This window comes from Vanellus vanellus (assembly GCF_965231255.1).
Source record: "Vanellus vanellus genome assembly, contig: HAP1_SCAFFOLD_1504, whole genome shotgun sequence".
Lineage (NCBI taxonomy): Eukaryota > Metazoa > Chordata > Aves > Charadriiformes > Charadriidae > Vanellus > Vanellus vanellus.
The window spans coordinates 9,668-32,610 of record NW_028127966.1 but is presented as its reverse complement, the minus strand read 5'-3'; the positions used below and the strand labels follow the sequence as shown (position 1 = coordinate 32,610).

Here is a 22,943-nt window from a genome sequence, read left to right as displayed (position 1 = left end):
AAACCCACCTGGGAGAAGTTTCTCGCTCTAAATAACCTATAAATAAACCATCTGTAATTAAATAATCAATGAAGAGATCCTCCAGTGCTCAACCCAGAAGGTCAAGTCCAAGCTCGGGGTGGTTACACCCACCTGGGAGAAGGTTTTAACCATAAATAACCTATAAATAAACCATCTGTAATTAAATAATCAATGAAAAGATCCTCCAGTGCTCAACCCAGAAGGTCAAGTCCAAGCTCGGGGTGGTTAAACCCACCCGGGAGAAGGTTTTAACCTTAAATAACCTATAAATAAACCATCTGTAATTAAATAATCAATGAAAGGACCTTCAAGCCTTCAACCCAGAAGGTCAACTCTAAAGTTGAGGAGGTTGAGGTGGTTAAACCCACCTGGGAGAAGTTATTCTCTCTAAATAACCTATAAATAAACCATCTGTAATTAAATAATCAATGAAAGGACCTTCAAGCCTTCAACCCAGAAGGTCAACTCTAAGCTTGGGGTGGTTAAACCCACCTGGGATGAGGTTTTAACCTTAAATAAGCTATAAATAAACCATCTGTAATTAAATAATCAATGAAAGGAGCTTCCAGTGATCAACCCAGAAGGTCAAGTCTAAGCTTGGGGTGGTTACACCCACCTGGGAGAAGGTTTTAACCTTAAATCACCTATAAATAAACCATATGTAATTAAATAATCAATGAAAGGAGCCTCCAGTGATCAACCCAGAAGGTCAAGTCTAAGGTTGAGGTGGTTAAACCCACCTGGGAGAAGTTTCTCGCTCTAAATAACCTATAAATAAACCATCTGTAATTAAATAATCAATGAAGAGATCCTCCAGTGCTCAACCCAGAAGGTCAAGTCCAAGCTCGGGGTGGTTGAACCCACCCGGCAGAAGTCTCTGCTTTAATACAGTAGACATTGGAGGGACCGGTTGACCGTCTACGGTGACGACGACACCGTCGCCGTCCCCGAGGCCGCGTCCGGCACTCAATTGCCCCACCCACTCCCCCAACCCGAAATAATCTCCCGCCGTTTCTCGCAGACCCCTGCCGGCAGGTGAAGTGCCGCGCCAAGGAGACGTGCAAGCTGGAGAAGGGGGAGGCCCTGTGCGTCCACGACTACATGGGAACCTGCCTGGGGTCACCGTCCCCACAGTACCACACCTTCGACGGGCTGACGGTGGACATCCGGGGCGGTTGCGCCTACACCGTTGCCAAATATTGCGGCGACGATCCCACCCTGGTGCCTTTCGTGGTGGAGGAGGAGAAGAAGAGCGGAGGCGATTTGAAGGAGCGGTTGACCAACGTCTACGTCTACGCCCACAACATCTCCATCCACAAAGGAGAGGGAGGTAAAATCCAGGTGGGTTTTCTCCAGCGTCGTTCCGGACAAAGCCTTTTGCCCCACGATGATAAAACATCGTGGTGGGTGCGGTCAAAATTCCAAAATAAATAAATAAATAAATAAATAAATAAACAAACGAAGAGAACCACCGAAACCGGGGAGGATTGGGGAAATTTTGGCTTACAAATCATGACGCGGCAAAGGAGAGGGTGTTTTGTACCCCGGCACGAGGTGTCCTCGGAGGTGTCTCCAATTAAACCACTCTCGTTTTTTGGTTGGCATCGAGGGGAAAAAAAAAACAACCCAATTTTAAGGATGTAACTCCACCGCGAGATTGGCTTTATCCAACCAACCGCGGATTAAACCACTCTCGTTTTTTGGTTGGCATCGAGGGGAAAATAAAAACAACCCAATTTTAAGGATGTAACTCCACCACAAGATTGGCTTTATCCAACCAACCGGGGATAAAACCACTCTCGTTTTTTGGTTGGTATCGAGGGGAAAATAAAAACAACCCAATTTTAAGGATGTAACTCCACTTCGAGATTGGCTTTATCCAACCAACCGCGGATTAAACCACTCTCGTTTTTTGGTTGGCATCGAGGGGAAAATAAAAACAACCCAATTTTAAGGATGTAACTCCACCGCGAGATTGGCTTTATCCAACCAACCGGGGATAAAACCACTCTCGTTTTTTGGTTGGTATCGAGGGGAAAATAAAAACAACCCAATTTTAAGGATGTAACTCCACCGCGAGATTGGCTTTATCCAACCAACCGGGGATAAAACCACTCTCGTTTTTTGGTTGGCATCGAGGGGGGAAAAAATAAAAAAGCAATTTTAAGGATGTAACTCCACCGCGAGATTGGCTTTATCCAACCAACCGGGGATTAAACCACTCTCGTTTTTTGGTTGGCATCGAGGGGAAAATAAAAACAACCCAATTTTAAGGATGTAACTGCACCGCGAGATTGGCTTTATCCAACCAACCGTGGAGATCTACCACCAAAAAAAAAAAAAAGGGGGTCTAGGTGAGACGTGAGTCTATTTTGGGAGTTTAGGTGTGGCTTCTCCCCGCCGTCTTCACGTAAAGGAGGTTTTAAGCTCGGAAGCTGTAGGTTGTCCCCGTGAGATATTTGGGGTTCCATCTTTTCCCGCTAAAGCCCGCCGCGTAATCTGCGGGAGGCGGGGGGGCGAAATTTCTGGTTTGTGCTGATTATCGCCTCCTCCCGCAAGAAATCGCTCTTTCTGGTCGCACCTCTCTGCCCTTTCGGGGCGGCGAACTCTTCGCGAAGCCACCATCCGCTTGAGATTTAAACCCTTCTTCTTCTCTCCTCCTTCTCCTCCTTTTCCCCCAAGGTCAACAACAAACTCACCAACCTCCCGGTCACCCTGGAAGCCGGGAAGATCCAAATCTCTCAAAACGAGGGCCGGATCATCCTACAAACGGATTTCGGGCTGCAGGTGACCTACGATGAAGACTGGGTCATAATGGTGGCGGTGCCCAGCAGCTATTTCGGGACCACCTGCGGACTCTGCGGCAACTTCAACGAGGACAGCGAAGACGAGGCGACGCTTCTGGATGGCACCCGAGCCGCCAGCGTGGAGGATTGGGCCGAGAGCTGGCGAGATCCCTCCTGCCGGGAGGATTGCGGAGACCGGGAGACGCTGCAGGACACAGCAGGGTGTGGTGAGTTCCGCTTGGAGGGGAGGGTGGAGGTGGCCTCAAGCATTTTGGGGGGGGGGGAGGAGGGGAGGAGAAAGAAGGGAATCCACGTGGGGACCTGCCCGCGGGGGCCTGAGGGTTGCTGCCCACCCCACCAAGTCGATGTTTGAGGGCGTCGATTTAACCGACATCTCCGGCACGGGGCAGGGGGAGGGGAGGGGGGGAAGGATTGTGTGTGTGCTGTTTTCACGCCAAACCTCCCCAAAACGCACCTTTGTTTGACTTCCCATCTCCATAAGACACAGAATTATGTGGGGGTTTCCTTGAGGAACATCCCCACGGCGCATCTTATGGGCCCCGAATCACTTGTGGGCATCAACTGAGCCACCGTAGGAGTGCGATGTCCCTCTATGGGAAGAGTTTGGCTCCTCCCTTGTGTGGCCCTTTATTTTTGGGGTGACATCTTCTCAAATACCTCCATAAGACACAGAATTATGTAGGGAGTTCCTTGAGGACCATCCCCACGGCGCATCTTATGGGCCCCGAATCACTTGTGGGCATCAACTGGGCCACCGTAGGAGTGCGATGTCCCTCTACGGGAAGAGTTTGGCTCCTCCCTTGTGTGGCCCTTTATTTTTGGGGTGACATCTTCTCAAATATCCTCCATAACTCACAGAATTATGTGGGGGTTTCCTTGAGGACCATCCCCACGGCGCATCTTATGGGCCCCGAATCACTTGTGGGCATCAACTGGGCCACCGTAGGAGCGCGATGTCCCTCTACGGGAAGAGTTTGGCTCCTCCCTTGTGTGGCCCTTTATTTTTGGGGTGACATCTTCTCAAATATCCTCCATAACTCACAGAATTATGTGGGGGTTTCCTTGAGGACCATCCCCACGGCGCATCTTATGGGCCCCGAATCACTTGTGGGCATCAACTGGGCCAATGTAGGAGTGCGATGTCCCTCTACGGGAACAGTTTGGCTCCTCTTTTGTGTGGCCCTTTATTTTTGGGGTGACATCTTCTCAAATATCCTCCATAACACACAGAATTATGTGGGGGTTTTCTTGAGGAACATCCCCACGGCGCATCTTATGGGCCCCGAATCACTTGTGGGCATCAACTGGGCCACCGTAGGAGCGCGATGTCCCTCTAGGAGAAGAGTTTGGCTCCTCCCTTGTGTGGCCCTTTATTTTTGGGGTGAGATCTTCTCAAATACCTCCATAAGACACAGAATTATGTAGGGAGTTCCTTGAGGAACATCCCCACGGCGCATCTTATGGGCCCCGAATCACTTGTGGGCATCAACTGGGCCACCGTAGGAGTGCGATGTCCCTCTACGGGAAGAGTTTGGCTCCTCCCTTGTGTGACCCTTTATTTTTGGGGTGACATCTTCTCAAATATCCTCCATAACACACAGAATTATGTGGGGAGTTCCTTGAGGAACATCCCCACGGCGCATCTTATGGGCCCCGAATCACTTGTGGGCATCAACTGATCCACCGTAGGAGCGCGATGTCCCTTTACGGGAAGCGTTTGGCTCCTCCCTTGCGTGGCCCTTTATTTTTGGGGCGAGATCTTCTCAAATATCCTCCATAACTCACAGAATTATGTGGGGGTTTCCTTGAGGACCATCCCCACGGCGCATCTTATGGGCCCCGAATCACTTGTGGGCATCAACTGGGCCACCGTAGGAGTGCGATGTCCCTCTACGGGAAGAGTTTGGCTCCTCCCTTGTGTCACCCTTTATTTTTGGGGTGACATCTTCTCAAATATCCTCCATAACACACAGAATTATGTGGGGAGTTCCTTGAGGACCATCCCCACGGCGCATCTTATGGGCCCCGAATCACTTGTGGGCATCAACTGGGCCACCGTAGGAGTGCGATGTCCCTCTACGGGAAGAGTTTGGCTCCTCCCTTGTGTCACCCTTTATTTTTGGGGTGACATCTTCTCAAATATCCTCCATAACACACAGAATTATGTGGGGAGTTCCTTGAGGACCATCCCCACGGCGCATCTTATGGGCCCCGAATCACTTGTGGGCATCAACTGGGCCACCGTAGGAGTGCGATGTCCCTCTACGGGAAGAGTTTGGCTCCTCCCTTGTGTGGCCCTTTATTTTTGGGGTGACATCTTCTCAAATATCCTCCATAACTCACAGAATTATGTGGGGGTTTCCTTGAGGACCATCCCCACGGCGCATCTTATGGGCCCCGAATCACTTGTGGGCATCAACTGGGCCACCGTAGGAGCGCGATGTCCCTCTACGGGAAGAGTTTGGCTCCTCCCTTGTGTGGCCCTTTATTTTTGGGGTGACATCTTCTCAAATATCCTCCATAACTCACAGAATTATGTGGGGGTTTCCTTGAGGACCATCCCCACGGCGCATCTTATGGGCCCCGAATCACTTGTGGGCATCAACTGGGCCAATGTAGGAGTGCGATGTCCCTCTACGGGAACAGTTTGGCTCCTCTTTTGTGTGGCCCTTTATTTTTGGGGTGACATCTTCTCAAATATCCTCCATAACACACAGAATTATGTGGGGGTTTTCTTGAGGAACATCCCCACGGCGCATCTTATGGGCCCCGAATCACTTGTGGGCATCAACTGGGCCACCGTAGGAGCGCGATGTCCCTCTAGGAGAAGAGTTTGGCTCCTCCCTTGTGTGGCCCTTTATTTTTGGGGTGAGATCTTCTCAAATACCTCCATAAGACACAGAATTATGTAGGGAGTTCCTTGAGGAACATCCCCACGGCGCATCTTATGGGCCCCGAATCACTTGTGGGCATCAACTGATCCACCGTAGGAGCGCGATGTCCCTTTACGGGAAGAGTTTGGCTCCTCCCTTGCGTGGCCCTTTATTTTTGGGGCGAGATCTTCTCAAATATCCTCCATAACTCACAGAATTATGTGGGGGTTTCCTTGAGGACCATCCCCACGGCGCATCTTATGGGCCCCGAATCACTTGTGGGCATCAACTGGGCCACCGTAGGAGTGCGATGTCCCTCTACGGGAAGAGTTTGGCTCCTCCCTTGTGTGACCCTTTATTTTTGGGGTGACATCTTCTCAAATATCCTCCATAACACACAGAATTATGTGGGGAGTTCCTTGAGGAACATCCCCACGGCGCATCTTATGGGCCCCGAATCACTTGTGGGCATCAACTGATCCACCGTAGGAGCGCGATGTCCCTTTACGGGAAGCGTTTGGCTCCTCCCTTGCGTGGCCCTTTATTTTTGGGGCGAGATCTTCTCAAATATCCTCCATAACTCACAGAATTATGTGGGGGTTTCCTTGAGGACCATCCCCACGGCGCATCTTATGGGCCCCGAATCACTTGTGGGCATCAACTGGGCCACCGTAGGAGTGCGATGTCCCTCTACGGGAAGAGTTTGGCTCCTCCCTTGTGTCACCCTTTATTTTTGGGGTGACATCTTCTCAAATATCCTCCATAACACACAGAATTATGTGGGGAGTTCCTTGAGGACCATCCCCACGGCGCATCTTATGGGCCCCGAATCACTTGTGGGCATCAACTGGGCCACCGTAGGAGTGCGATGTCCCTCTACGGGAAGAGTTTGGCTCCTCCCTTGTGTCACCCTTTATTTTTGGGGTGACATCTTCTCAAATATCCTCCATAACACACAGAATTATGTGGGGAGTTCCTTGAGGACCATCCCCACGGCGCATCTTATGGGCCCCGAATCACTTGTGGGCATCAACTGGGCCACCGTAGGAGTGCGATGTCCCTCTACGGGAAGAGTTTGGCTCCTCCCTTGTGTCACCCTTTATTTTTGGGGTGACATCTTCTCAAATATCCTCCATAACACACAGAATTATGTGGGGAGTTCCTTGAGGACCATCCCCACGGCGCATCTTATGGGCCCCGAATCACTTGTGGGCATCAACTGAGCCAATGTAGGAGCCCGATGTCCCTCTAGGAGAAGCGTTTGGCTCCTCCTTTGCGTTGCCCTTTATTTTTGGGGTGACATCTTCTCAAATATCCTCCATAAGACACAGAATTATGTAGGAAGTTCCTTGAGGACCATCCCCACGGCGCATCTTATGGGCCCCGAATCACTTGTAGGCATCAACTGATCCACCGTAGGAGTGCGATGTCCCTCTACGGGAAGCGTTTGGCTCCTCCCTTGCGTTGCCCTTTATTTTTGGGGTGACATCTTCTCAAATATCATCCCCGCAGCTCAGAAATGCCCCGAAAACAGCCACTTCGAGGCCTGCGGGCCGGCGTGCCCTCCCACCTGCGCCGACCCCAACGCCCCCTCCGCCTGCGGCGAGCCCTGCGCGGCGAGCTGCCAGTGCGACCGGGGCTTCGTCCTCCACCGCCACACCTGCGTGCCGCTGGAGACCTGCGGCTGTTTCCACAACGGTCGCTCCTACCAAAGCCGGCAGGAATTTTGGGAGGACGGGAGCTGCCAGAGCAGGTGCCGGTGCGAGGTGGGGGGCGAGGTGACCTGCAAGAAGGCCCGGTGCAAAGCCCATGAGAAATGCGTCACGGTGGAGGGCGTCCCCACCTGTCAAGTGAACGAATATTTTACCTGCATCGGGACGGGCGATCCTCACTACACCACCTTCGACGGGTTGAGGTACGACTTCCAAGGGACGTGCGTCTACCAGTTCGCAGCCCTCTGCTCCCGAGACCCCAAACTGGTGCCCTTCACCGTCAAGGTGGAGAACAACAACCGGGGCAGCAAAGCCGTCTCCTTCACCAAAACCGTCACGTTGGAGGTCTACGGCAACGTCATCAGCATGAGCCAAGAGCACCCGCGCAAGGTCAAGGTAGGCGCCCGCCGCGGACCCCGCGCAAATCGCGCCTACGTTGCTTCTTGGCGTTGGGTTGTTTTGTTTTTTTTTTCCCCTAAATTTTTTTTTTTTTTTAACTCACGCGCCCCTCCGCGGAACCATCGATTTCTCTCTGCCCTCTCCAGAGGGAGCCCTGAGCGGCCGGTTCAGATTTCAACAGCGTATTTTTTATTTAACCGCAGGATGGTGGAACGGTTTAGGTTGGAAGAGACCTTGAAGGTCATCGAGTTCCAACCCCATGTCCATATTATTAGTTGTTTGTTTTTTTTTTTTTTCTTTAAAAAAAACACCCATTTTTTTAAAGAAAAAAAAAAAAAAACCACAACTTTTTTTTTAAAGAACCTACAGCTTATTTACGGTGTGCTGAAAACTGCCCATTTTTTGCTCTGGCCAACTACGCGAGCGGAAAAAATATCCGTGAATAATAGCAAAAACGCTTCCACGATCTCAAGCGTCCGCTTCGTGGGACGTCTTTGGCTTCTTCTTCATTTTTTCCCTCCCCCTGTGGCTTTCTGAGTTCGTGTTTCCTTTCTCCCCCACAGCTGCAATTATTTCCTCAATTTATTTCGGGAAAGGTTCAATTTCCCGCTTTGTTTTAGCCAAAAAGTTGCACAAAAGGGTGAGCCGCGATTTTTTCCTTTGTGTTTTTCTCGCCGAACAATAATATTTTCCACTTCGCGGAGAACCCTGTGCCTGGAAATCCTTCCTCAGGAGAAAAGTGGGTTTCTTTTTTTTTTGGTTTTTTTTTTTTTGCAGAAACACCCAAATCTTGTGCAATTTTCGGTTTTGGCCTGAAAATCCTCCCCCCCCCCGCCCTCCCTCCCTTCCCTGGAAAACATTTTGTGCGACACCCGAATCTCCAGCGGTTTGCATTCGACTCCCCAAAATAATAATAATAATAATAATAATAATAATAATAATAATAATAATAATAATAATAATAATAATAATAATAATAAAATCCTCTCTGCGCAGAGCATTTTGCAAAAAAAATCCCCCGAATTCGGAGGGATTTGCATTTGCCGGGAAATCCTTCCTGAGTTTTCCAGAAACACCCAAATCTCAAAAAATTTGCATTTTGGCCAGAAATTCTCCCCAGGCGAAGCGTTTACCAAAACCACCCCCAAATTAACTGATTTGAATTTGCCCGCAAATCCTTCCTGGCTTTTGCAGAAAAAAAACCCCAACAACTAATTTTTGAGTAATTTTTGTATTTTTTCCTGGAAATCCTCCCCGTGCTAAAGGTTTTCCAAAATCACCTAATTTGGGGGTAATTTGTATTTGCCCTCAAATCCTCCCTGTGCAAAAAGTGTTGCCAAAACACCCCAATCTCAAGAAATTTGCCTTTTTCCCCCGGAAATTCTCCCTGTACAAAGCATTTACCAAAACCTCCCAAACTTAACTGATTTGAATTTGACCAAAAATCCTCCACGTGCAAAAGGTTCTCCAAAACCCACCCAAATCTCAAAGAATTTGCATTTTTGGCCAGAAATTCTCCCCAGGCGAAGCGTTTACCAAAAAACCACCCCAAAATTGATTTGAATTTGCCCACAAATCCTCCCCGTTGAAAAAGGTTTTGAAAAAACACCCAAATCTCAAAGAATTTGTATTTTTGGCCAGAAATTCAACCCAGGCAAAGCATTTACCAAAAAAACACCCCAAAATTGATTTGAATTTGCCCGCAAATCCTCCCCGTTGAAAACCGGTTCTCCAAAACCACCCAAATCTCAAAGAATTTGCTTTTTGGCCAGAAATTCTCCCCAGGCCAAGCATTTACCAAAAAAACCACCCCAAAATTGATTTGAATTTGCCCGCAAATCCTCCCCGTTGCAAAACGGTTCTCCAAAACCCACCCAAATCTCAAAGAATTTGCATTTTTGGCCAGAAATTCTCCCCAGGCCAAGCGTTTACCAAAAAAACCACCCCAAAATTGATTTGAATTTGCCCACAAATCCTCCCCGTTGCAAAACGGTTCTCCAAAACCACCCAAATCTCAAAGAATTTGCATTTTTGGCCAGAAATTCTCCCCAGGCCAAGCGTTTACCAAAAAAACCACCCCAAAATTGATTTGAATTTGCCCGCAAATCCTCCCCGTTGAAAAACGGTTCTCCAAACCCACCCAAAATCTTAAAGAATTTGCATTTTTGGCCAGAAATTCTCCCCAGGCCAAGCGTTTACAAAAAAAAACACCCCAAAATTGATTTGAATTTGCCCGCAAATCCTCCCCGTTGCAAACCGGTTCTCCAAACCCACCCAAAATCTCAAAGAATTTGCATTTTTGGCCAGAAATTCTCCCCAGGCCAAGCGTTTACCAAAAAACCACCCCAAAATTGATTTGAATTTGCCCGCAAATCCTCCCCGTTGAAAAAGGTTTTGAAAAACCACCCAAATCTCAAAGAATTTGCATTTTTGGCCAGAAATTCTCCCCAGGTGAAGCGTTTACCAAAAAAACACCCCCAAATTGATTTGAATTTGCCCGCAAATCCTCCCCGTTGAAAAACGGTTCTCCAAACCCACCCAAAATCTCAAAGAATTTGCAATTTGGCCAGAAATTCTCCCCAGGCCAAGCGTTTACCCAACCTCCCCCTCCCCCCCCCTTCTCCCACCCCCCAAACTCAAGTGATTCGAATTTACCCACAAATCCTCCCCCGCGCCAAATCTTCGGCCCAAACCCGCCCGCGTCTCGAGCGTTTCCGCCTCAGCCTTTTCGCCGCCCGTTGCCGCCACTCACCCTCCCCTCCCCCCACTGCCTCCCCCAGGTCAACGGCGCCTTCGTGGAGCTCCCGTTCACCCAGCAGGACCAGTTCGAGCTCTACCGCAGCGGCGTCCACGGCTTCGCCCGCACCGCCTTCGGCTTGCGCCTCAGCTTCGACTGGTACAGCTACGCCCGCGTCATCCTCCCCGACGCCTACGCCGGCGCCGTCTGCGGCCTCTGCGGCAACGCCAACGGCGACGCCGACGACGACTTCCTCACCCGGGATGGCAAACGGGCGGCGGATGAAATCCAGTTGGCCGATAGCTGGAAGGTGGGGGAGGTGCCCGGCTGCTCGGCCGGTTGCGTGGGGGACTGCCCGACGTGCGACGAGGAGCAGAAACAACCCTACCGCCGCGACGCCTATTGCGGGGTGATCGCCAGAGCCGGGGGACCCTTCCGGGCTTGTCACCGCCTTATCGACCCCGCGCCATTCCTGGAAGATTGCGCTTTTGACGCCTGTCACTACAAAGGCCACCGGGACACCTTGTGCAAAGCCATCGCCGCCTACGTGACGGAGTGCCAGAGCCACGGCGTCGGCGTGGAGCCGTGGAGGACGCCGTCCTTCTGCGGTGAGTGGGGCCAGAAGAGAATTCCCTCCCCTTTTTTCCCCCCCACCCCCGCCCTCGGCCGTAAAAATAAGGTTTGGAGCCCAACCGCCCACTCGTGGCTTCCTTTAGAGCCGATGGAGACCCCAAACCCTTCCAAAATGGGCTTTATCCGCCCCATTTCCAACATCTCCTTTGGAACGCCGTTAGTTTACCCCCTCCCTCCGAGGCCGCAGGACGAGTTGCGACGAGGGGGAAGAGGGGGGGGGGGGCGTGGGGTGAAATTCTCCTCCGACTCGTTTCCGAAACGAAGTTCATTTCCTTCGTTTTCGTGCCACGGCGGGAAATAAATCCCCGTCGCCCCCCCCCCAGATTTTCTTCCTTCGTGCAAAGGAAGAGGAGCGCAAAAAATCACCTCCCGGCGCTCTCCGGAGCGGATATCGATGCTCCAGATCCGCTCGGATTTGCTCTTTAGGCTTTGGGCTGCTGTGAGAATGGGCTTCATCTGCCCTTTTTCCAACCGCTCCTTCCAGAAAACCGATTTGATCCTCTCCCTCCGCAGCCCCGAGGCCGAACGATGCGTTTCGGCGCGAAAATAAGGAGGCGGGAAAATCCCCTCCGACTCGTTTTTCGGAACTCGATGCTCTTCGAGGTGCCCCTTCCAACCTACCACCGTTCCACCATTTCCGAAGCCAAATTTCTACCTCCTCCTTCCCACGGAGCTCAACAAACCCATCCCGCCTTCCGCCTTCCTCCCCCGCCCAAGACTTGAGCCCCCTTTTGCCCTCCCACCCCCTCGACCTCCGTTGCAACGCTCCCCCCCCCGGTGCTTTTAGCCGCCAAATCGAGCCGGGGAGGTGGTGGTGGTGGTGGGGGCGGTTGGGTTCACACCATCTCCTCCTCTTCTTGCAGGTCCCTCCTGCCCCCGCCATTCGCACTACGAGTTGTGCGGCAGCAGCTGCCCGGCCACGTGCCGGGGTCCGGCCGTCCCCCAGGGTTGCGCGTCGGCGTTGTGCGTCGAAGGCTGTTTCTGCGACCCGGGTTTCGTCCTCAGCGGCGACGAGTGCGTGCCGGCGGGCGAGTGCGGTTGCCAGCACCGGGGTCGCTACTACAAGAAGGGCGAGGAATTCTACGCCTCCTGCCGGGAGAGGTGCCGTTGCAAAGCCCAAGGGGAGGTGGAGTGCGAGGAGGTCTTCTGCGGCGCCCACGAGGAGTGTCGAGTAGAAGACGGGGTGCTGGGGTGCTACCCGGCCGGTTACGGGCGGCTGGTGGTGTCGGGCGACCCCCACTACGTGACCTTCGACGGGCGAGCTTTCGACCTGCGGGGTTCTTGCGCCTACGTCCTGGCGCGGCTCTGCGAGGCGCGAGGAGGGTTGGCCAACTTCACGGTGCTGCTGGAGCACGGCGCGGGCGGCCGGGGCAAGGTGGCCCTGATGAAGAAGGTGGTGGTCGCCATCCACGGCTACACGGTCAGCATGGAGAGGGGACGGAAGTGGGAGGTGACGGTGAGTCAGGAGGGCGCCTCCTCTTTGGGGGGGGTGTCCAAAATCTATGGGGTGCGCCCCCGGGGCAGGCGAGAACCCACTCCCACGCGCGTAGCGAAATCGTAACGTAAAAAATGGCGCGTGGAAAAACCACCGCAAGGTGGGTGTGTGTGGCGGGACACACACACACACACACACACACACACGTCGGGGTGTCCCTGTCCCTCGGCGCACGCGGGAGGGATGCCCGCCCGCAAAATCTCCCGCCCCGCCGTCGCATGGCGCCCGTTGCCGAATCCCCCCTGCGCCGGCAGCCCCGGGATGTCCCCGTCCCTCCTCGCACAGGCATGCGGAAAACCCTTTGGGGCACACCGGAATTCCCCCTCGTCGGGAAGTCGGGGTGTCCCCATCCCCTCCACACCCCCCGGCGCCAACCCGGCGCGTGGCGTATGCCACCGGCGAGCGCGCGGGGGCGGGTGGCATCCCCAAATCCCCCCCCCCTCCCCTTCCAGTCCACAACCCCCTCCGGCGCCCATCCTAGGTGGACGGGGAGCGCTACACGCTGCCGCTGGTGACGGAGGACAAGAAGCTCCGGGTTGGCCAAGAAGGCAACAACATCGTCCTCCAGACCGCCGCCGGCCTCCGGCTCCTCTACAACGTGGCCACTTACCTCCTCATCACCATCCCCGACGCCTACCGGGGCCGCCTGTGCGGATTGGGCGGCAACTACAACGGCGACCCCGGCGACGATTTCCGGCTGCCCGACGGCTCCCTGGCGCGGAGCACGGAGGAATTCGTCTCCTCCTGGAAGACGCCGACGGAAGACGGCGGCGCCTGCGGCGACGGCTGCGAGGGTGAAGCCTGCCCCTCCTGTGACACCGCCGACGCCACCGCTCCCTACGTCGCCGGCGACTCCTGCGGCCTCATCCGGGACCCGGCGGGACCTTTCGCATCGTGTCACCCCCGGGTGAACCCGGTGGTGTATTTCAACCACTGCCTCCACGACGTCTGCGCTGCCGAGGGCGCCCGGGACGCCCTGTGCCACAGCCTCCAAGCCTACGCCGCCGCTTGCCAAGCCGCCGGGGCGGAGATCGGCGGGTGGAGAACGACCGCTTTTTGCCGTAAGCGCCGCAGAATATCTCCGCGGAGCCGCTTCGCCTCCTTTCTTCCTCCCACAGTTCCCCCCCTTCCCTTCCTTCCCCGAAAAACCCTCCCATTTTGCAATGGCGGCTTTTTTTCTTTCCCGCTTTCGAGGCAGACTCGCCTTCGCCCTCCTCACGGAGAAGACGCACCAACGACCCGTGTGATATCCCGCCCCCCCCCAAAAAAAAAACCCCAAAAAATCTATCAAATAGCCCAGAAATTCTTTTTAAACCTCCCCCCCCCCAAAAAAAACTCCTTTTTGGGGTTTCCGTCACCTATTTCCCACCGATACCACCCTGGAAAAAAGAAATTCCCGCCTTAACGCCTCCGAAACCTCAATATTGGCGTCAAACGAGTTGGAAACGGGTCCCCCTCTGCTTTGCCGTTGCCTCCAGGTCATGAGCCACAGGCGGAGGCTTTAATTTGGGGGGGCCAAAAGCGGGATTCCGTTGTTTTCCCATCTTTTGCAGCCCCCCGTTGGTTGGCCACCGGTCTCCCGTCTCCCATAGGGACGCCCCGTTGGTTCCGGGACAAAAAGTCAGAATTTTGAGGAGTAATAAGGCTATTTCTCCCCCTCCCCCCCTTTTTTTTCTTTTTTTTTTCACCACCACCACCACCACCACCACCACCAGCCCTCTCCTGCCCACCCCACAGCCACTACGAGCTCTGCACCCGTACCTGCGACTTCACCTGCGCCGGCCTCTCCGCGCCGCCTCCGTGCGGCTGGACGTGCTTCGAGGGTTGCCAGTGCGACGACGGGTACCTCTTCGACGGAGAAGCTTGCGTGTCCCTGGAGCAGTGTGGTTGCACGCACCGGGGACGGTATTTCAAGGTGAGGTGGACCACGGAAGCTTGGCATCCGGCGGTTTATTGGGTGGCCGGCGGGTGGAGGGAGGGTTGTCGGGGTGGGTTGTCCTCTGTCGCCACCATGCAACTGGTTTGGGGACTGGATCTGCGATGAGGGGGGTTGTCCCAGCTAGGCGGTACCGCTGGTTTGGGGCCTCAGATGTCGATGAGTTGGGTTGTCCCGTTGAGTTGAGGCAACTGGCTTGGGGTGTCCGATCTTCAGTAAGGTGGGTTGTCCCATCCGGGTGACGCGATGGATTTGGGGACGCATTGGGTGAGGTGGGTTGTCCCATCCGGGTTTGGAGACCCATTGGGTGAGGTGGGTTGTCCCATCTGGGTGACGCGATGGATTTGGGGACTCATTGGGTGAGGTGGGTTGTCCCATCCAGGTTTGGAGACCCATTGGGTGAGGTGGGTTGTCCCATTCGGGTTTGGAGACCCATTGGGTGAGGTGGGTTGTCCCATCTGGGTTTGGAGACCCATTGGGTGAGGTGGGTTGTCCCATCTGGGTTTGGAGACCCATTGGGTGAGGTGGGTTGTCCCATCTGGGTTTGGAGACCCATTGGGTGAGGTGGGTTGTCCCATTCGGGTTTGGAGACCCATTGGGTGAGGTGGGTTGTCCCATCTGGGTGACCCAGTGGATTCGGGGACTCATTGGGTGAGGTGGGTTGTCCCATCCGGGTTTGGAGACCCATTGGGTGAGGTGGGTTGTCCCATCTGGGTTTGGAGACCCATTGGGTGAGGTGGGTTGTCCCATCCGGGTGACGCAGTGGATTTGGGGACTCATTGGGTGAGGTGGGTTGTCTCATCCGGGTTTGGAGACCCATTGGGTGAGGTGGGTTGTCCCATCTGGGTTTGGAGACCCATTGGGTGAGGTGGGTTGTCCCATCCGGGTGACGCAATGGATTTGGAGACCCATTGGGTGAGGTGGGTTGTCCCATCTGGGTTTGGAGACCCATTGGGTGAGGTGGGTTGTCCCATCTGGGTGACCCAGTGGATTTGGGGATTCCATCTTTGAAGAGGTGGGTTGTCCCATCTTGGTGATCCAGTGGATTTTGGGACTCATTGGGTGAGGTGGGTTGTCCCATCCGGGTGACGCGATGGATTTGGGGACTCATTGGGTGAGGTGGGTTGTCCCATCTGGGTTTGGAGACCCATTGGGTGAGGTGGGTTGTCCCATCTGGGTCTGGAGACCCCTTTGGGTGAGGTGGGTTGTCCCATCTGGGTTTGGAGACCCATTGGGTGAGGTGGGTTGTCCCATCCGGGTGACACGATGGATTTGGGGACTCATTGGGTGAGGTGGGTTGTCCCATCCGGGTGACACGATGGATTTGGGGACTCATTGGGTGAGGTGGGTTGTCCCATCGGGGTTTGGGGACTCTCTGTCTTTGATGAGGTGCGTTGTCCCATCCGGATGACGCAACGGATTTGGGGATTCCATCTTCGATGAGACTGGTTGTCCCACTTAGTCGATGCAACCGGTTTTGCGACTCCGTCTTCCATGTGGTGGGTTCCCGCTACACTTTAAGGACAGAAGTCCCAAAAAATTTGCATTTAATAACAGCCTAAAAATTCCTATTTTGCTCCGCCGGACCTGGGAGGGAAAAAAAGGACAATTAAGTCGTTGAGTTGCATAAACTCCCCCAAATCCGTCTCCCGTTTTTTTTTGGGTTTTTTTTTTTTTTCTCTTCTCTTTGGGATTTTTGCCCCCTTTTGAAGGTGGGAAACTCCCCCCACTCCCCCCACCCCCACCCCCAAGATGTAGAGACGGTGTCCACCCGGCTCAAACTTCCCGTTTTTCCCTTTCCAGGCGGGTGAAACCATCATCTCCGGCAACTGCTCCGCCAAATGCCACTGCCACCCAACCCGGGGACTCGTCTGCGAGGACCTACGGTGTTCCCCGCGCGAGGTCTGCGTCACGCGGGACGGGACGCAGCGCTGCGTGGAACGGGAAGGCCGATGTCGCGTTTCTCCGGGGGCTTTTTTGACCACTTTTGACGGCGCCGGGGGAAAGCTCCTCCTCAGCGGCACTTACAAGATGGCCGCCCTTTGCAACGAGCAATCGCCCAACTGGTTCAAGGTGGTGGTGGAGGTCAGCGAGTGCCGCGACGACAACACGCCGGCCGCCGCGGCCGTCTTCGTTTTTTTTCGTGAAGCTTTTATCACCGTGAATAACAACATGGAGGTGTGGGTAAGGCGGGGCAGGGCGGGGGCAGGGCTCGAGGAAGGGTAAGAGGAAGTAATTAAAGCCGACCCAAATTTCATGTCTTAATTTATCTCCTCTCCCTCAAGACGCCTTCGGGTGGTCAACCCCGATGGTATCTCCGCGCTGTACTTTTTCGGATGGGGCAATTTGGGGTTTTTTGACCCGTTTTTGGCATTTTGCCTTCACCGGGTCTCTTCACCCAGTTGAGGAAGTGTGAGATGAGGAATTGAATTAAGAGGTGAAATTTGGGTCGGATTTATCTCCTCTCCCTCAAGACGCCTTCGGGTGGTCAACCCCAATGGTACCTCTGCGCTGTACTTTTTCGGATGGGGCAATTTGGGGGTTTTTTAACCCGTTTTTGGCATTTCGCCTTCCTGTAGGTTGACCGTCTCTTCACCCGCTCGAGGACGGGTAAGAGGAGGAATTAAATTAAGACACAAAATTTGGGTCGGATTTATCTCCTCTCCCTCAAGACGCCTTCGGGTGGTCAACCCCAATGGTATCTCCGCGCTGTACTTTTTCGGATGGGGCAATTTGGCGTTTTTTTAACCCGTTTTTGGCTTTTTGCCTTCCTGCAGGTCAACGGCCTCTTCACCCGCCTGCCAACCACGGTGTCCAAAGCCGTCTCCCTCAGCGCCACGGCGGCGAACGTCACCATCTCCCACACCTCGGGGATGACCGTCCTCTTCGGTCCCAGCGGAGAGGTGACGGTGACGGTCGGCGCCGCTTTGGGCAACCGCCTCTGCGCTCCCTGCGGCAATTTCAACGGCGACGCCGACGATGACCTCAAGCTTCCCGACGGTCGGGCGGTGAGGACCATCGCCGAGGTGGTGGACGCCTGGAAAGCCAGAGATTTCACCGGATGGTGAGTCGTCCCAAAAAAAGACACTCTTCCCCTCCCCCATCCTTTTCCCCCAAACCGTGGGTCGATATTTTTAATCCCGGGCCAGCGAGAGGGTAGGGACCGTCCTCCGTGGGGCAGCGAGGGGTTGGGTTAGGTGACACCCGGGAAGGACTTCTCCATCTTCTTTGGTTTCGTCCACAGCGACTGACACACAAACCCACGGAGATGACGCGGGTAAGTGAGTCTTCTCCTCTTTCGCCCGGCACGCCGCGCGCTACGAACGCTCCCGCGTTGAGGTTCAGTTGGTTGGACCCTCTTTAATTAATTCGCTGGATTAATCGAGGCGGGGGAGGGGGGGGGGTTGGTGTGGGGGGGGAGGAGGTGTGGAGCGGCCTCAGAGAGACGGGTGCGAAGAGTAGAACCTCAAAGCTTGAGCTCGGGGGTAGGACATCCTCTACGAAACGGTCGTCGCCGGGGAAAACCCCACCCCACCCCCCCCAGGAACGTTTTCTTGGTCGAAAGAGAAATTTTGTCGAAAATTTGAGGCAGGATCAAAGTTGGGGGGGGGAGGGGAGGGGGAGAGGGGAAAAAATAATAATAATAAAATAGGGGGTTGGGTTTGGTTTTGGGTTTTGGTTTTTTTTTCGGTGTCTCACGGGACGGTTTCCGCTTCGTTGCGCTGCTCCGGTTTGTCGCCGGGAGGAGCAGAGAGGAAAGAGGGGGAATATATCGCGATTTCGAGGAATATATGGCGATTTGGCGGAATATACGGCGATTTCGAGGAATATATGGCGATCTCGCAGAATATATGGCGATTTGGCGGAATATACCGCGATTTCGCGGAATATATGGCGATTTGGCGGAATATACCGCGATTTCGCTGAATATATCGCGATTTCGAGGAATATATGTCAATTTCGCTGAATATATCGTGATTTCGCGGAATATACCGCGATTTCGAGGAATATATCGCGATTTCGCTGAATATATCATGATTTCGCGGAATATACCGCGATTTCGAGGAATATATCGCGATTTCACTGAATATATCGTGATTTCGCGGAATATACCGCGATTTCGAGGAATATATCGCGATTTTGAGGAATATACCTCCACTTTGCTGAATATGCCTCGATTTTGAGGAATATATCTCGATTTCGAGGAATATATCTCGATTTTGAGGAATATATCTCGATTTCATGGAATATACCTCCATTTCGCTGAATATATCTCGATTTCGATGAATATGCCTCGATTTTGATGAATACGTCTCGATTTTGAGGAATATATCTCAATTTCGACGAATATATCTCGATTTCGATGAATATACCTCGATTTCGATGAATATATCACCATTTCGATGAATATATCTCAATTTCGACGAATATATCTCGATTTTGATGAATATACCTCCATTTCGAGGAATATATCACAATTTCGATGAATATATCTCAATTTCGACGAATATATCTCGATTTTGATGAATATACCTCCATTTCGAGGAATATATCACGATTTCGATGAATATATCTCGATTTCGACAAATATATCTCGATTTCGATGAATATACCTCCATTTTGACGAATATATCACGATTTCGACGAATATATCTCGATTTTGATGAATATATCTCAATTTCGACGAATATATCTCGATTTCGATGAATATACCTCCATTTCGACGAATATATCTCGATTTCGACGAATATATCTCGATTTCGACGAATATATCTCGATTTCGATGAATATACCTCCATTTCGACGAATATATCTCGATTTCGACGAATATATCTCGATTTCGACGAATATACCTCCATTTCGACGAATATATCTCGATTCCGAGGAATATAGGACGGTCCGGTTGAACACCGGATATTTTTGCCCACTATGGAATGATCTCGCAAAATACAGTGCTATTTTGCCGAATATGGGGCAACTTTGCCGAATCTTGGGAATATTGGGCAATTTCCACAAATAGGCGATGACCTCACCTAATAAAGAGCGCTTTGGACGGATTTTGGGCGCTCCCGCTGATTACGGGGCCGTCTTGCCGAAAAAGAGCGATCCGGGTGAATATACGGCGCTCTCAGTGAATTTATAGCGATTTTGCCAAAAAATGGCAAATTTGACCAGTTTAGAGCCTTTTTGCCCAATATAGAGCCGATTTTTTCCTAATAAAGAGCCATTTTTTTTCTTTATAGAGCCGTTTTGCCCAAAACAGAGCTATTTTTTTTTGTAATATCGATCCCTTTTGCCCAATATAGGGCCATTTTCCCCCAATATAGGGCCATTTTCCCCCGATATAGAGCCTTTTTCCCCCAATATAGGGCCATTTCCCCCCAATATAGACCCATTTTCCCCCCAATATAGACTCATTTTCCCCCAATATAGACCCATTTTCCCCCAATATAGGGCCATTTTTCCCCCAATATAGACCCATTTCCCCCCAATATAGGGCCATTATCCCCCAATATAGGGCGATTTTCCCCCAATATAGACCCATTTTCCCCCAATATAGGGCCATTTCCCCCCAATATAGACCCATTTCCCTCCAATATAGGGCCATTATCCCCCAATATAGGGCGATTTTCCCCCAATATAGACCCATTTTCCCCCAATATAGGGCCATTTTTCCCCCAATATAGACCCATTTCCCCCCAATATAGGGCCATTATCCCCCAATATAGGGCCATTTCCCCCCAATATAGACCCATTTTCCCCCAACATAGGGCCTTTTTCCCCCAATATAGGGCGATTTTCCCCCAATATAGACCCATTATCCCCCGATATAGGGCCATTATCCCCCAATATAGGGCCATTTTTCCCCCGATATAGGGCCATTTTTCCCCCGATATAGGGGCATTTCCCCCCAATATAGGGCCATTTCCCCCCAATATAGGGCCATTTTCCCCCCAATATACCCATTTTTCCCTAATATAGGGCCATTTCCCCCCAATATAGGGCCATTTCCCCCCAATATAGGGCCTTTTTCCACCCAATATAGGTCCATTTTCCCCCAATATAGGGCCATTATCCCCCAATATAGGTCCATTTTCCCCCAATATAGGGCCATTTCCCCCCAATATAGGGCCATTTCCCCCCAATATAGGGCCTTTTTCCACCCAATATAGGTCCATTTTCCCCCAATATAGGGCCATTTCCCCCCAATATAGGGCCATTTCCCCCCAATATAGGGCGATTTTCCGCCGATATAGGGCCTTTTTCCCCCAATATAGACCCATTTTCCCCCAATATAGGGCCATTTTCCCCCAATATAGGGCCATTTTTCCTCTAATATAGAGCCCTTTTGCCCAATATAAAGACATTTTTTCCCAACACAGACATTTTGTGGCAATGGTGGAGGTGGTGGTGATGGTGGTGGCGGTGGTGGTGATGGCGGTGATGGAGGTGGCGATGGTGGAGGTGGCGATGGTGGAGGTGGCGATGGTGGTGGTGATGGTCATGGTGGTGGTGATGGTGGTGGTGATTGTGGTGGTGGTGGTGGTGATGATGGTGATGGTGGTGATTGAGGTGGTGGTGATGGTGATAATGGTGGTGATGGTGATAATGATGGTGGTGGTAGTGGTGGTAATGATGGTGGTGGTGGTGGTAATGATGGTGGTGGTGGTGGTAATGATGGTGGTGCTGGTGGTGGTGGTGGTGATGGTGGTGGTGGTGATGACGGTGATGGTGGTGACGGTGATGATGATGGTGATGGTGATGATGGTGATGATGGTGGTGGTGATGATGGTGGTGGTGGTGATGATGGTGGTGATGGTGGTAGTGGTGGTGATGATGGTGATGGTGGTGACGGTGATGGTGGTGGTGACAGTGATGATGGTGGTGATGGTGATGGTGGTGGTGATGATGGTGGTGGTGATGATGGTGGTGGTGATGATGGTGGTGATGGTGGTAGCGGTGGTGATGATGGTGATGGTGGTGACGGTGATGGTGGTGGTGACAGTGATGATGGTGGTGATGGTGATGGTGGTGGTGGTGATGGTGGTGGTGGTGGTGATGGTGGTGGTGATGATGGTGGTGGTGATGATGGTGATGGTGGTGATGGTGATGATGGTGGTGGTGATGATGGTGGTGATGGTTTTGGTGGTGGTGATGATGGTGGCGGTGGTGACGGTGATGGTGGCGGTGGTGGCCCCCCCCTGACGGCCGCCCGCCTTTCCTCTCTTCCAGCCGCGCCGCCGCCCTCCCCCGGGCGGAAGCGGAAGCCCCCGTCTACCCCATGCGATAGACAGACCCACGCGGGGACGGACGCGGGAGGACATCTTCCACACGTGTGTGTGTGTGTGTGTACACACACACACACACTTCACTTCTTCTAAACCCCCCTCCGGATTTTTCCGTACCTCCGGAAGCCCCAACCGCTGTCTCCCGTGGAGTTTCTTCCAGCGCAGAAGGCAAAAAACGGCACCGAATGACGACGGACGTCTACAGCGGGAGATGACACCGTCCCGAATAACTACAAAAAAAAAAAAAAAAAAAATTTAAAAAAAAAAAAATCTGAGCCCAAATTATGCAAAAAAAAAAAAAAAAAAAAAGGAGAGGGGGATAAAGCGCTTTTTTAAGGCAAAAATGAAAAAAAAACGCTTTTTTAGGCCAAAGGGCTTTTTTAGGCGCCGGTTTGGGCGTAACGGTGTTGGGTGTAATCAATAAAAATTCCTTTTTTCGACAGTTTTTTGGGTTTGTGGTGTTTTTTTTTGTGGGTTTCGGGAGGGGGTTTGGGGTTGGGTTTGGTTTGACGGTTCTGGGGTGGGGGGAGGGGGAAACGGGAGTGGTCTTCTCCGTTTCCAGTGGTCAAACCTCCCACCCAACGTCTCTCCATTGGTCAACCCCCCCCAAGACCTCGACGGTGGTGGAACACCCCAACGTGTCTCCATTGGTCAAACATCTCAAGACCTCTATGGTGGTGGAACACCCCAACGTGTCCCCCCATGGTCAAACCCCCCCAAGACCTCTACGGTGGTGGAACATCCCAACGTGTCTCCATTGGTCAAACCCCCCCAAGACCTCTACTGTGGTGGCACATCCCAACGACACTTCGGGATCCCCATTTTTGAAGCATAAAAAATAAAAGAAAAAGGAAAAAAAAAAAAAAAAGACAAAAAAAAAGACAAAAAAAAAAGACAAAAAAAGGAAAAAAGGAACAAAAAAAAAGAAAAAAAGAAGAAAGAAAAAACGAAAAAAGAAAAAAGAAAAAAGAAAAAAGAAAAAAGAAAAAAGAAAAAAGAAAAAAGAAAAAAGAAAAAAATTAAAAAGATAAAAAGAAAAAA

At 52.3% G+C, this 22,943-nt stretch overlaps 1 protein-coding gene across 1 annotated transcript in view; it reads left to right on the top strand.

Moving 5' to 3' along the window:
• The window catches only part of LOC309684797 (IgGFc-binding protein-like), a 28,137-nt gene extending 5,793 nt beyond the window's left edge, over window positions 1-22,344 (top strand). Inside the window, exons 3-12 of the mRNA XM_082500655.1 lie at window positions 1,043-1,362; window positions 2,704-3,034; window positions 7,121-7,809; window positions 10,593-11,157; window positions 12,046-12,638; window positions 13,159-13,738; window positions 14,393-14,592; window positions 16,417-16,797; window positions 17,391-17,677; window positions 21,847-22,344. Coding sequence (XP_082356781.1) covers window positions 1,043-1,362; window positions 2,704-3,034; window positions 7,121-7,809; window positions 10,593-11,157; window positions 12,046-12,638; window positions 13,159-13,738; window positions 14,393-14,592; window positions 16,417-16,797; window positions 17,391-17,677; window positions 21,847-21,904 — 4,004 coding nt within the window. The 3' untranslated portion in view covers window positions 21,905-22,344. The remainder of the gene's footprint in view (window positions 1-1,042; window positions 1,363-2,703; window positions 3,035-7,120; window positions 7,810-10,592; window positions 11,158-12,045; window positions 12,639-13,158; window positions 13,739-14,392; window positions 14,593-16,416; window positions 16,798-17,390; window positions 17,678-21,846) is intronic.
• Window positions 22,345-22,943: the final 599 nt, after the last annotated feature.